This window comes from Corvus cornix, chromosome 1 (assembly GCF_000738735.6).
Source record: "Corvus cornix cornix isolate S_Up_H32 chromosome 1, ASM73873v5, whole genome shotgun sequence".
Classification (NCBI taxonomy): Eukaryota; Metazoa; Chordata; class Aves; order Passeriformes; family Corvidae; genus Corvus; species Corvus cornix.
The window spans coordinates 29,877,109-29,891,577 of record NC_046332.1 but is presented as its reverse complement, the minus strand read 5'-3'; the positions used below and the strand labels follow the sequence as shown (position 1 = coordinate 29,891,577).

Genomic DNA, 14,469 nt, shown 5'->3' with positions numbered 1-14,469 from the left:
CACAAGGTCTTCAGGAAGTTTTAGTTATTCAGTTAAGCAGTAACAGGCTCAAATGACAACACAGAGGCGCAGAGAAAAACAATAACCAAACCAAGGTGTGTAAAAAATTGTCCAAACATACTGCTATGTGGACTTCCAGAAAAAGCCAAGGATCTGAGAGAATACCTCGAACTGGAGTGTGGTTATAAGTTCCATCACATTCTTTTGGTTGTTTAATGACCTGTTGAGCATTTCCAGTGGACTCAGTTTTAGCTGGTCCCTGAAAGTGGGAATGGTGGTGTCTTGTGCCAGTGAAACTGAGTAATGGTGCTTGGGTTCAAAGGGCTGCCCTGGTCAGCAGGGAAATGCTTAGCTTTCCCCACCCCTTCTGCGCCTCTTCTGGTATGGTCCACCACTGGGGCATCCTCCAGGAGTCTAGGAAGGGCCGCAAATAAGAAGGAGCAGTCGTTTTCCTCTTGAGCACTGCCGCACCCAATGCTCAGCCACTCTCAGGTAAGAAGTGGTGGCTTCAGATGTGTCACGTGTGGGCCTCAAGGGTCTCGTTTGGCAGTGAGGACATAGTGAGCATTTCCTTTACTAACTGTGTATAAGGGACTATAGAATTTTATTTTTAGTTTGCAATTAGTTAAGAAAAAATGAGTGTTACCAAGCTACCGGCATGAGCCTTAGGGGACACAGCTTTCCCCTACAAGGTTTCTGTCTTCCATTGCTGTATGAGGTAGGGAGCTGGGGTGATTTCCTAGCTTTCTCCTTGGATTCAGGACTCAGATTGTGTCTTGAAGCTCATCCAGTGCCTCCTCAAATCCAGCGGAGTTGTTACAGAAGCAGTAAAGGGAAGCCAGTGAAAGCAACAAGAGGGGGTCAAATCCACTGGCTATTTAGGAGCTTGCACCTCCCTCGATCATAAAATGCACCGTGCTTGGAGGCACAGGGGAGTCAGGAGGATGGCAGTGAAGGTCAGGTCTCATTCGTCTTCGTCGTCTTCCTTCTCAAGTTTGTGTCTCTCTCATTTTCCTACTTTTTAACTTTTTTTTTTTTTTTCTTTCCATTCCCTGCCTTTCTCAGGCCAGAACGGCAGCGGCGCTGCCGGACGGGCCCCGTGGCCGGTACCTGTTCCCGTTCCCCGTGCTCCCTGCCCGCCCCGAGCCTGGTCCAGCGGGAAGCCCCGTCCCTCCATCCCGCCGGGAAGCGCCAGCGGGGCAGCGGGGTGATGTCACCGCTGTCGCTGCCCGCCGATGTCCTCCTGCCAGCCCGTCTGGCCGCCGGCCCCGGCCCCGCCGCCGGCCCTGCTCGGTCCCGCCGGGCGGAGAGCCGCGGGCAGCATCCGGGCGGGTCCTGCGGGAGAGCGGGATGCGGGCTCCGCAGTGTCCCTGCGCTACCACAGGCAGGCAGGGAAACAGGGAAGAGGACCGAAGGACTGGGGTGGGGAGAGGCAGCAGCTGAGTCGGGAAACGTGGCTAGAGGTAGCGGCTTGAGGAGAAGCTGCATAGAAGGGCAGGACGAAACGGGACACCAGTGTGCAAAGCAGACCCAAGAATCCATCCCTGGTGCTGGGCCATCCTGGGGGAATGGGAGGAGCCCCTTCGGAGGACAATAAACTCTGGAATGAGGGTGTGGGCTGCTCCTCGCTCCCCCCCTCATTCCACATGCATGATGATACCATATCCCTCAATCTCGCTGGCTTCTTGGGGTTTTTTCTTTCTTTCTTTCTTTTTTTTTTTTTCCTTTTCCCAGAAATTGTATTTTGAAGACAACCAAAAGGAGAACGTGTTCTGGGTGCGGCTGCATGTGATTTACCCAATAGCCAAAGTGGGGGGGCGCCGAAGGGGAAAAACAGAGCGTCTGCTGCTGAAGGGAGTGGAGGCTGAGGGCTGCAGTAAGTGATGGGGACCCTGTCTTTTCTCTCAGTGCTCCTCGAAATAACTGAAAAGTAGAAGAAAATTGAGGCAGATAACGGGGGGGAATCTTTTCTTTGCATGCTGAGGGTGTGTGCGGAGCAGGGCTTAGCCACCTGGATGGGAAAAGAGATGGGGGCTGGAGAAGGGAGATGAAAAGAGGAACAGAGCAGGTGGTGTTACCAGTTCAGTCCAGAATGTTTCAACAAATACCTGGAAAACTGGCGACATGAGGAGGGAAATAGGAGGAAGGCTGGGAAGACCAAATGGCCTTGAGAGGAAAATGGGGACAACAAGCAAAGTTTCTGAGGTATAGGGGAGGGTATACCAGTTTCTGCCTTAGCTTTCCTCTGTTCTCTCCTCCACTCCACAGGGATGAAGACTTCTGGAACCTGTATACTGTTTTGTCTCTTAACACTCTTCTTGTTCCCAGCTGGTGAGTCCTTATGCCCAGGGGAAGGATTTCTTCCCCATCTGGGCCCCATGGAGTTTCCTACACAGAATAATGCACAATGACCTAAGGACAGAGATATGTAGAGGGGTAGTGAAGGGGGAAGGACTGAACAGGAGAGGTAAGTTGGATATAGGATTGTAAGGAAAAAATTAGAAACTGGAAATGTTTTGCCATCTGTGACACTCTCCAGTAAGTACTGGGAGTCACAAGAGACAGATCCACAGCTTCTACTGAGGTATGTTATAGTAAGTAAAACATCCAGTTCAAGCTGGGAGAGAGGGTTAGGTGTGCTTTGTGCTTACTGCTGTACCACCTGTGTATGCATGATCTGCAGGGCATTTCCCAGTGCTCTGCAAAATTTATTCTGTCATAGTTGTGACACATTTGCTGTCACTAGCAGTTCCTGCTGGAATGACCTCATTCCAAGCCACTCAACTGCTGGGAGGTTTTGTAGTATTTGTACAGCTGTTTTGAGAGACTTCACTCCTGTAGTTCAGACCATTCTCTGCTTTTGGTGGTGGTGGTTGTTGTTATTCTGTTTTGTCTCTCCATGACTTTGTTCTTGTGGAGATACTTTGGCAAAAATTCAGATAAAATTTGTTCTTCAAAATAAAAGCACAACAAAAAAAAAAAAAAAACAAAACAAGAAGGCAGCATCAGACATTATAGTCAGGAGACTCAGGACAGGTAGCGAAAGAAGATTAATTTCAGGAAAGGACAAAGCTTTGTCCAAGAAAGACTGTATGTAGGAGAGAGATGACTACCTATCACTTTCAAATCAGGTAATTCCAATACCCTCCTTGGTCCTCCCCTCATGTTGAAACCTGATTCTGCTTCAAATAGCACTTTTTCCTGTAAAGATGCACAATAGACGATGTCATGTTTATGACTGAGAGGCAGGGAGGTGAGGCATCTAAGAGATGAGCTTATAGGTGGACTATGGTTTGAAAGAGGGGGGAAAAAAAGGCTGTGGTTTTTATTATGCATAAAGGAAGCCTGAAAGGAATATTTCATACTTTTGTGTATTTTGTTTTAGCACTTCGCTTTGGGTTTGTTTGTTTGTTTAACTTGGGAAATAATAGGAATCACCAGCTGGTCTCTCATTGTTTCTTTTGATTTTGGGTAAGCTACAGATTTGGTGAGTTAGGGTTGCAGTTCTAGACCTCAAGGATGAATTTGCTGCAACTTGGATAAGAAAGTCCAATTGTTTATAAGGCTTATTTATTGGGTACCATAGTAAATATAAATTGAAGTGATTGAAGGTGGGATAAGAAAATCACCCATTTTGTGTCCTTGCCTGGTATGCAGAGATTTCACTTCACTTATGTCCTTTTGTTTTAGAATTGGACTGGTTTTCTATTCAACTCCTAGGGGAAAACAAAATTCGTAATAGCTGACTTTTCAGTGTTAGAAAGGAGGGAGGAGCCTCCCTGTCTTTTCTACATCTCTTCAAATCCAGCACTTCTGGCTTCTGCAATGGTTTCAGAATTTGCATCCTTCCTTTTGCAGGAGGAACAAATGAGAAAGTGCTCAACACCATTTTCTTCTCTACATGTTACAATTAAGAGATTAACCAGAACAGGGAAAGTTGTGGGCTGTATTAAATTGTGTACTTAAGTTATTATACATGTCTGGCTCTCCCTGGGTAAATTGCCAGCAGCTGAGCCCTTGCTGGCAGCTGGGTGGGGAACAGAATATCAGGGTCCAGCAACTCCTGTAATGCTGTGGAGCAGGATTATGTAGGGTCCCAAGAGACCCTCTGCGGCCTGCAAGTAACTGCCCTTGGAATGTGGAAGAACTATGACAAAAACTCCACACCTGATAGTTTTTACCCACACAGTGCTCCCTTTAAGAGCAGAAAGCTACAGGCTGAGTTCAAAAGACCTAGTGGGATGTACTGATTTTTGGGCTGCACACATCCCTGCAGTGCCCCAGATCACTGGCTTTTTCCTGCCAACTCTTTCCTTCATCCCACCCCAGTTATGCAGACATTTCCCTCGTCTGTGGCTAGCAGGAAATATTTTCCTATTCCTGGCTGCTGTAAGGAAACAGCTCTGTCACCTTCTATATTTGAACAAACAAACAGTCTAGCCCAGCTTCAATTTCCACGTAGCATGCACAGCCAAGCCTTCATCGTTCCCCTTTCCAATTCACCCAGGGGCTGAGAAGGGAAAGATTATCTGCTCTGTGCTCCATACCCAGGCTGGATGATTTGCCTAAGGAGCTACAAAACCTGCAGTTTGCTTTTTACTGTACCAGTGACTCAATCCATGACCGTAAGTGAGTAATTTCCATTACTCAGTTTCCTCTTTTATAAAATAGAGATAGGGATTTTGCTCAGCCTCCAGAGCAGGAAGGCCACGTGGATTTTTTTTTTTTTCCCAAAATGCATCAAAAGAGGTTTCAGAAGGGCAAAGTCTGGTAGCAGATCTGGAGGTATTTACTAACTTGTCCCTGTGCCTAGCCATGGAAGCAGCAGGGATAGGATCAGAACCCACTGTATCCACAACCCTTTAAACAGCAAACACAGCCAGCAGCAGTGGAGGCTGAGGCGGCGTGGAGAGCATTTCTCCCTTCAGCAGAGGGCAGTGGTGTCTCCTGGATAGATAAACATTAAAATTTCACAAAGCCTGCAGACTGTGAAAATCTGTTTTTCTTCACTCCCCTCTTTTCCTCTCTTGCAGACTGGTTTCCATGGATGGTCAATGGGCAAGAACCAGAAATTGTAGCTGGTGAGTATTACAGACACATTAATGTGCTGCATTTTGCCCATGTGACCCAGTTGTCCTGTGGAGTTACAGCCTGTTTATTAGAAAATACTGTTCTTTGTTCCCTGGCCTCTGACATTGTGAGCTTACCTTTCAGTGAAGATTAAACAAGCTCTCCAAGACAACCTGCTAAGTGTTACATGCTCTTTACAAACAATTCTCTAGGATAGGGGTCCTGAACACTTAGCTGAAGGGTATGGAGCTATGTTCACAGTCAAGGGTTGTGGGAGACCCACAAAAGCTGGTAAGTCTTCAACCATGATATGCTTGGGGAAGTCTACTACTGCTCAGAAAAATCCTAGGGAAAATGGTGCACAAGCATCATGTTGAGGCCACTGGGAAAGGATATTGACTGGTTTTCTTACTGGCTTTGTTTTTGTTTTGTTTTTGTTTGCTTTATCCCTCTGGACCTTAATCCATTTCTGCGACATGGTAAGATAAAATGAGTGTACATTTGCATCATGCTTCAGCATCCAAAAGGACCACAAGGGCTTGCCTTTTCTTCAAACCTGAAGCCCCTGGCTAAGCTTTCAGACATCTCCCAGCTGTGATACTGTAATGTGTAATATCTGAGGTTTCCCAGAAAACTATTCAGAAGCCAGCCCAACACGTCCTCCAAGCATCCTTTCCTTCATGCTTTACCTCTCCATCGCTACCCCAGCTTTGCTATCAGTTGCTTTTCAAAGAAAATCATCCAATGATGAATTTCTGCAATCAAACTAGGTCTTGGGAGTTGCCTCCCTCCTCCTCTGCTGCAAGAGCCCTCAGGACCTTCATTTCAGAAGACTTTCTTTCCCATCAAGATGCCAACAGTGGCCATATCTGAGAAGTCAGAATATGCAGAATATCCAGAATTCACTAAGGGTTGATAGAACATGTGCACTAAAACATTTGGTCCCAGGCCAGTCACCAGAAAAGGGAGTGGATATGGGTGGGTTGGGGGTACCGTGTTTGATTATGTATTTGCTGGGTTGGATCCCACTGTCTCATGAACCTGTGATGGCAGCAGAGGTATTCAAGCTGGCTCTGGCTAGCTGTGTAAGGGACCATGAAGTAAAGACAAGCTTTTTCAAGGACATTCTCTTTTCCAGGTGAAGTTAGCCCCGAGAGCAGCTCTGGTAAGCTCCCATTTCTTGGCATCCTCATGCTTCTTTTTCCCTTTTCACTACTCCTGCCTACACAGACCCAGAAATTCCCCATTATGCCCAGAAACTCCTCTTCCCACTTTTGACACATAGCCACATTCTTCCAGCATTTATGGCTGTCTGGGAGTCCTTTCTGTGCTCCACAAAGGGAGATGAATTTAGGGTGACTTAATGGTCTGTTCTCCAAGGAAATGCCAATCTCGTCTGGTGTACTAGGGCTCCCTGAAGATGTTTTCACTGCAGGAAGCCATGAAATTCAAAGCTCACACATCCTTGGCTTCCAGAGAAGGTGGCAGGAACAAAGAGACTAAATGATGAGGGTGAGAAATTGGACAGGTTCAAACTGGGACACAGGTTGTGTGTATGTGTCTGCTGACAGGTAGCAGATGTGCTTCAGTGCTCAGGAGACACAGGTGCCAAAAAACCCCCTGAAACTAGTAAAGCAAACCCTGAGCATTGTTGGGGTGGGGAAGTGGAGATTCTGTTCTTTCAGTAGTGTCTTCCGCACCGTCCCTGTGGCTGTGTCACAGGGGGCAGCAAAATGTCTGTGAAGGGAAGGGTAGATGGAGGACTTGGAAGATGAGCACTTAGAGTACACAGTGTATTTCCTTAGAGAGTGGAGACAGCCTCAGGAGAAGGACACAGAGCTGATGGGAGTGTAGGCAATTGCGACAATGGGCAATGGAGGAAAAGAGAGGCTCAAGAAGGAGCCTCTCCACTTTTTCCAACCCCACTCTGATTTCAAATCTGGCACCACTGGCCTTGGGGATGGTTTCTCTCTCTGCTGGAGAAGTCTCTCAAACACATCCCTCTGAGCTGGTGAAGACCAGGCAGGGCAGGGAGATGGACAACACATGTGGTCAATGCTATGGTTTAAAGAGAGGCAGCTATGCATGGCTGTTTCCGGGGAGTGTGCTCTGAGCGTAGGGGAACTCATCTGAGAGTGGTGTCTTGTTCTCTAGAACATCAGCTCCACAGTTTGTCCTCTGCCCTGACTCTGCTCATCAACTGGCTGCAGTATTTGTTGTGGGTCAGAGAGCCATGCAACAACACTGAAAGAGAAAAGTGGAAGCACAAGATTGTATCTACAAGATAGATGATCTTCGTGGTTGGGATGGGAGGTGAAGGCAACTGTGTTCAGTGTATGAGGCCTGACAGTCTGTAGGATGGTAGATAGGACTTAGTGTCCAGACCAAACTGGTGGTGATTGACCTACATCTAAAGGTTAAAAGACTAAAAGTGAAGCCTTTACAGCAGACTTGGGCTTACTATTGAGGGATCAAGCAAAACTCTTCACAAAGGACGTGCCATTGGGACCCATCTTTGCTTTGCAGCATCCAATCAGCTCTAGCACCCCCGGCATATTTGCAGGGAAAGCCTGCAGTTACTCTGACAAATCAGATAATAACAACACTACAATCAGCATTGTCTATGAACCAGATGTGAGATGGCCACTGGTCAGGACTGGTGAGCTATCAGCAGAACACTGGCAGGAGGAAAGAGACTGGAAGCTCAAATTAAGATCTTTCAGCACATCTCTTTTTCCAGATGCAGCCGTCATACCACCTGTGCTTCTCCCTCCTGGTGAGTCTATTCTCAGTTTTCAGCCACATGTTGTGGACCCTCCTTCCCTCTCCTCACACAGTCGCTTGCACACTTGGAATCCTGCCTTCTCTGACTGCCCCTAAGCCCCACACCCAAAGGATTAATTCTCTTTAAGACACGTTTTGTCTATGCTTCTGGGCTGATACTATGGCATCTGAGCAGAAGTAAAAGTCCTCTGTAACTGCTGATATGAACTTGCACCTGGAAGTCAGTTCTCTGAACTTCTTTCCAGTTTGTTACTGGGTAAATTATAAAATGTACTAGTTTGCTGTGGCACAGGTGGGTTGCTTTATCAGAGGGAATAACAAACCAACCTCTTTTTGACCCCGTGTCATGGACATCAAAGAGCCAGTGGTCTTGGGATGCTGTTTCTTAAAGGTGTCACTGTTCCTTATGAAGGGCAGTCACAAACTCCATCCCCTCTTGTCTAGATAAATGATAATTACAGCAGCTAAAGAAATTTACCCGATCTTTTAAGTCAAAATGTTCTCACAGTGTAATTTTGAACAGTAGTGGTACTGCTTTATGGGAAAACTTAGGCAAATTTTTTGTGTTGTTGACTGCATAGCTGGCACTAGACTCACACTGGATTTGTACCTTATGGTTTCATATCAGTAACAATGAAACCTTTTTCTACATTAGAAATTACAATGGAGGGCTGTTGAAAGAGTTTTCCAGGTATTTGTTTTGATTAAGCTGATGTCTAGGAAGGAATCATGGTAACTAACTAACTTTGCTACTCTCTGTCTTCCAGTTCAGTCTGACAGCGAAACGACAACGGCTTCATCAGGTGTGTTTTAAATTTGCTGCCTGCAAACTTCCCAGACCCACTTTCACCCACCCTTTTACCTCTCCAAGCAGGTTCTGGCTGGGTACGAAACTTTGTCTGCTGGAAAATTGCTTTCAATTGTTCGTTTAGTTAGAAGTACTGGAGAATGATGGTAGTGGAGGCTGAAGCCTTCTCCTGGGTGGCATGCCTGGGAAGGGAGATCAGCAGACCAGATACAATGGGTCAATATTGTGTCGGTGGCCAAAACCTGGCATTTCAGAATGAAGTGCAAGAGAATCCATTGTAGTTAGCTACAGGGTTGATTGTCCAGAAAAGAAAGGAACTAGATTTGTGTCCTGGAATGTGATAATTGCACATCCATTAGAAACACGTCTTAAATATGCAACTAAAATTTACTTTTTGTTTATATGTGTCTGTCCCCTTTACAACATGTGCCTTCTGTATTCTGAGTGTCCAGTGGGCTTAGCTTATGAAGCAAGGGGATCAGAAATGTCGGTACCATTTTCCTCGTCTCTAAACCACCCCCATCTCTCCCATGAGAGTGACAATAGAGGCTGGGATCCTTCCCTAGAAGCCTGGAGGACTGTACCTAGTGGTTAAGTTATATCTGTGCCAGAGTGAGTGCACCTGGCCATGATGCTGGATTGCACCTCCATGTTTGTGTGTGTTCCCAGATTGTCGTGAGGAAAAGTTCCCTTGCACGCGCCTGTACTCTGTTCACAAGCCAGTAAAGCAGTGTATCAGCTACCTCTGTGTTACAAGGTAAGAAACCAGCAGTCCCTAAGAAAAGCCCTAAAAACAGCCCAGAAATGGTATGTCCTGTTCAGCAATTGTTCTATTTGAAGATCAGATGCTTTCTCTGTGAACTCACTGGTGAGATGAATCCTATCCTCAGAGTGTCCTTTTACGGTGATTATTTAAAACAGCACAATGACTAGAGTCTGTGGCCTATATTGTAATCCATTTTTAAGGTATTTGGTCATTTCTAGGGCCATGAAAATGATCAGAGATATGGAGCACATCTCCTATGAAGATAGGCTGAGTTGGAGCTGGGGTTGCAGAAGAAAAGGCTCCAGGGAGAATTCATTGCAGCGCCCAGTACCAAAAGAGGGCTTATAAAAAAGAGGGAGAGCAACTTTTTACATGGGCAAATAGTGATAAGACAAGGGGGAATGGTTTTAAACTGGAAGAGGAGAGATTTAGATGTCAGGAAGAAATTCTTTACTCAGAGGGTGGTGAGGCACTGGCACAGCTTGCCCAGGAAGTTGTCAATGGCCCATATTTGGGAGTGTTCAAGGCAAGGTTCAATGTAGGGCTTTGAGCAACCTGATCCAGCGGGTGGCATCCCTCCCCGTGGAAGTGAGTTTGGAACTAGGTGATCTTTAAGGTCCCTTCCAACCTAAGCCTTTCTATGATTCTAAGTTTTCATTAAGTCTTTACAAAGATTACTTTGCTATTAAGCAGCCTTATTCTAGGCTAAGTAATCATAAAAACTTAGGATTTGCCTGCTCATTGGTGAATATATATGTTTATTCCCTGTACCTCTTTTTTGTCTCTTTGTGTCCCTGGGCCTTCTGCTGTTGATGCTGGTGATCCCGCAGTGTGCGTCGCATGTACATAATAAACAAGGAGGTATGCTCTCGCATTGTCTGCAAGGAGAACGAGGTCATGCAAGGTGAGTGGTATCACAGGCTAGCCTAGAAGGATAGCTGCAGCCATCCGATAGCATCTCCAAGCTAACTAGTTAGACCCTAACCCACATGTAGTAACTTCCCTGGACTTTGAAAGAGTTCTAAAGCAATGCAGTCTCGGGGCTAATACACATGCCATGATAAACAAACTGGGAAGTATATATTGTACTACCAAGAAATATGATAGCTCTCTATTCCTCGATCTCGATCATGGTCTAGTAGTCCCAGACACACCCTTACTCAAAGTTGTACTCCGTTGAGGTTAAAGAGTATATCTCAGTATTTCTGTTCATGAATAGAAGCTGGATCCAATCTAGATTTTTTATGCATGCAGCAAAATACAAGTGGTTTTAATATGTAATGTACATGCATAAAGCCAGAAGGAAATTCATGAAAGCCTAAGGACTTGCTTTGCTTGCCTCATGTATATGAGGATTCAGCAGTTTCAACAGTTTCTGTAGATGCAGTGAAGGATGTACCTCTAACTGTTCTGCTGGTGAAGAATTCAAAGGAAGCTTTGATTATCTGTCAGCCTGTGTGTGTCTGCTTGTCTTCAGATGAGATCTGCCGCCAGCTGGCTGGCCTTCCTCCTCGACGTCTCCGCCGATCCGGGCAGCCCCTGCCTCTCCCTTGCAGAGAGCTCCTGGAGCAGCAGCGTAGGCCTGACGCTCTGTGAGCTACCCACTGGAGGAGAGGAAAAGGAAGAGAGAGAAGAGAAATTATCATCCACTACCTACAGTCCAAGACAAGTGCTTCTTGTTCATGATTTCCCCACCATTTCCTTGCTTCTATGCCTTCCCTTACATCCTCTTCTTCAGGTGCTGCAGTGCACAGAGTACTCTCTCTGCTAGTCTGTCATGGTAGCTGTTGTCATCTTTATAATCTGTTGCTGAAGATATGGGATTCTCCCCTTTTCTCTCATACTCTGCCTGGCAGGCCATGAGATGCTCATTTCCCAGAGGTCCTTATAAATGTGCTGCACCTTCTCTTGCTTTGCCCCTCAAGAGACATAGAAATGGGGACAGGACATAGTCCTCTCCAATGGTGTAGATGCCCTAAGCTGCATCTCATCTCACCTTTATGCCCTAGGACTCCTGCCCTAGATTTCTTGCCTGACATGAGTATGAGCTCGGATGTGGTTGGTCAGCCTGAGCCTCTCCGATTCTCCTGAGCCACTGTTGTGTGATAGCACAGTCTCCTCCTTGTGTCTGCTGGCCTCAGGGAAGTGACAGAACTGGGAGATGAGCTGTCCTGAACCCAAGGCAAACCTCATTGTCCCTGGATGGCAACAGATCATTTATAACTACCTCTGGGAAGTTCTTTGTCTCAAGCCCATTGCCTCCCTCACACACGTCTTCTACCAAAAGGAAGAATTCTGGATTTAGTATGGCATTATACTTTTCTCAAGAAGATTACGTTGGAACAGAGTGCTGCCTCTTCTACTCCTCCTCCTCTCCTCCCCCCTGTTCTTGTCCCTCCCTTCCCACTGAAGACATCTCTTGATGCCCATTCCAGGCAAGTTCCAGGGAGCAGTAATTATGGCTGCCTCCACTCCTACGCCCAAGAAAGCCCATGAAGAACCTGTGTGGCCTGACATTACTGATAACTTGCAATGAATTATCTTGTCCTGGTGTCTTGTCTGGGTCTGGCTACCTCCACACTCTCCAGCTGCTGTGCCTGCTTTCAATATCTCCAGCTGTGTTCCTACCTCCTGACCTGGAAGCTCCTGCACAAAGCAAAAGGGGTCACAAACTGGAATCGGATGTGGGAATAGAATCATTATCTGGGATCCCTGTTTATCTGGGACCTGGGATTTTCCTGCAGAATCTCTGACTGTGCTGACCTGCACAGAGCCAGGTGCTGATGGGGAAGGTAAACATATCTGCAGGTATAAGCACTTACACAGGCCAGCCTGGGCAGAAGAATTCACTGTGGTAGCACTGGATGTCTGGTCTGCTCAAGAACTTTGTTTTCTAGATATATAGAGAACATTACCAGCTATATGGGCAGTTTTCATGATGAGACTGGGTAGGGTAAGTGGGGAAGAGTAGTCTGAATTGTATTAATCACTCTGTGTGACTTTTAGGGGCATGATTCTGTGGGGCACGGGAGCACTGCAGCAGAGGATCAGCAAGACCCTGTCTCTAGGATCTCTGTGTTCTTCCCAAGTAACTGAAAGCCAGTTTGCTAGATTAGGCATTCACTCCCCTCACATAATAAACTCTTCTGCTGAACAGAGACCATTCAGCCTTGCAGGAGCACTGCCCTGCTGCACAGAGCCAGGGTCACACAGTATTGGGGACAGCTTGCTGCACGGAGGCAGACGTCTCAGAAAAAGAGCAGAACAATTAGTGTAGGACCATGTCGCCAGGACCTGCATTCCTGCTGTGTGCAGCAAGAAACTGGTTACATCCTCTGTGTAGGAGAAGACACCCTGCATGGACAGATTCCACATGAGGTCAAAATTAGCCCTAGATGGGCTAAATCTCTCTATATTAATCCAGTATACCGGAGAGAGAATTCCAAATTACACGGTGACTAGAATTTTGTCCCACATATAGGAGCATTGCACCCCTACTCAGAAGATGATGCTACTCCCAAGTACTCCAGGCTCATGAGATTAGGAATGAAGGAGAGTGCACATTTCTGTAGAGAGGAGGGTACTGAGAGCTTGATCTCAAAGACATTCAAGCCACTGGCAGCCACGGGCTTCCATGCTGGGATACCTGTGAAAATTGCCTGTGTGGAGGAAGGTAGGATGGAGATGAGATGTTAGAGCTTGGAAATTGGACTAGGTCAAGTCTCCACTCTGTATTTAGAGGTGAATATACATTGCTATAGATACATAACTGGGTAACATAGCTACTGTACAGCATATAGAAATCTAACTTTCATACAGGTTGGGAAGTGGTTAGAAGTCTTTCTGTTGCTTGCTTTCAGCAGGGACAGGAAGAGGTGCTCCTGTTCAGGGGAACACTGTTTTAATGCTAGAGTCTATATAATCCATATTAAAAGAAAATTTATTTCTTGTTATTCTTGGCAACTCTCATGTGTTCGGGTTTATTTGTCTCTTGCTGTGTTTCTTCCAGATTTGTGGGGAGACTTGATTCCAGATAGAGCCTATCATTTGGAACCTTTTACTCCCTGCTAGCCTAGTGCTCTGCTGTCACCCTCCTTTCACTCATGAATCACAGGTCTTCCTGGAAACTCTTTTTTTTTCTAGAGAAACATAACATTTTCTTCAGCATGTTTTACCATGGATAGCTGTGCTAGATTTTCCTGACAACTGGTAGCTGCTGAAGACAAGGATAACTCCTCCCAGCCCATGAAATTTTTGCTGAGGACACATCTTTTCACTGTGCATGTGCCATGACTTCTGGTGGAAAATTAACAGCTTCAAATAAAATGGCAAGATGACTGAAATAAGAGAAAAGCTGTAATAAATATCACATAAGCAGAGAAGAATTGGTTCACTACAAGCCTTTAACTCAATAATGGGAATAACTGAAAGACTACATTAAAAATTACACGTCTAGGTCAAAAGGATTAGGAAAATTCGCTTTTCATTGATTTTCTGATTTTGGCACAGTTTCATCAGGCACTGACTGTACGTCATATTTTGGTTGAAAAGGTGGAGCACTAAGACATAGGAGACTGAGCAGTGTCTTCATGTACAAGTAGTCAAGTCTGCATTTAGATGGTATTTCTAGAACAAAAGTGGCTGTGGGCCAAATTACCCATTAAGCTGCCTCTGAGAGTGCCCCACAGATTTTCAGAACTACACAATGCAGGTTGTTGCACAACACTCTCCTCTAGAATCAATGCCCCTTCCTGGCTGAAGCTCTGGTGTCCCAGTCTCAGATTGCTGTGATGGATACAGCCTAAGCCCCAGTGGCTGGAGATACTGCTCCCACCTACACAGGCCAGACCCTGTTCTGTCTCAAGAGCTCTTAGCCTTTGCAGTGTTCCTGTACTGGCACTTTCCCCTAGCTGTGTGAGCCAAGCACAATATGTGCCATCAACTTTTTGTAATTCAGCTTATTCTTCCTTTTCCTTTCAGTACTGGAGTCTGCCCACACTTTATTAGCACTTAGCCCATACACAGATTTATCTCCCCTGCC

General features: G+C 46.1%; 1 protein-coding gene across 1 annotated transcript; it reads left to right on the top strand.

Moving 5' to 3' along the window:
- The first annotated feature begins 1,622 nt into the window (after positions 1-1,622).
- On the top strand, positions 1,623-13,391 carry MFAP5 (microfibril associated protein 5). The gene is made up of 9 exons (XM_010400954.4): positions 1,623-1,876; positions 2,269-2,331; positions 5,034-5,081; positions 6,209-6,235; positions 7,811-7,846; positions 8,622-8,657; positions 9,332-9,419; positions 10,259-10,332; positions 10,906-13,391. The coding sequence occupies exons 1-9, from the start codon at positions 1,651-1,653 to the stop codon at positions 11,022-11,024; spliced, it is 717 nt and encodes a 238-aa protein (XP_010399256.2). The 5' UTR covers positions 1,623-1,650; the 3' UTR covers positions 11,025-13,391.
- The last annotated feature ends 1,078 nt before the right edge of the window (positions 13,392-14,469 follow it).

Bases quoted from the DNA above. Each gene is read 5' to 3' on its own strand.
- MFAP5 (XM_010400954.4), top strand. From the start codon at position 1,651: ATGATGATACCATATCCCTCAATCTCGCTGGCTTCTTGGGGTTTTTTC. The intron at 7,847-8,621 runs GTGAGTCTATTC...TCTGTCTTCCAG, and splicing joins ACCTGTGCTTCTCCCTCCTG to TTCAGTCTGACAGCGAAACG. The intron at 8,658-9,331 runs GTGTGTTTTAAA...GTGTGTTCCCAG, and splicing joins AACGACAACGGCTTCATCAG to ATTGTCGTGAGGAAAAGTTC.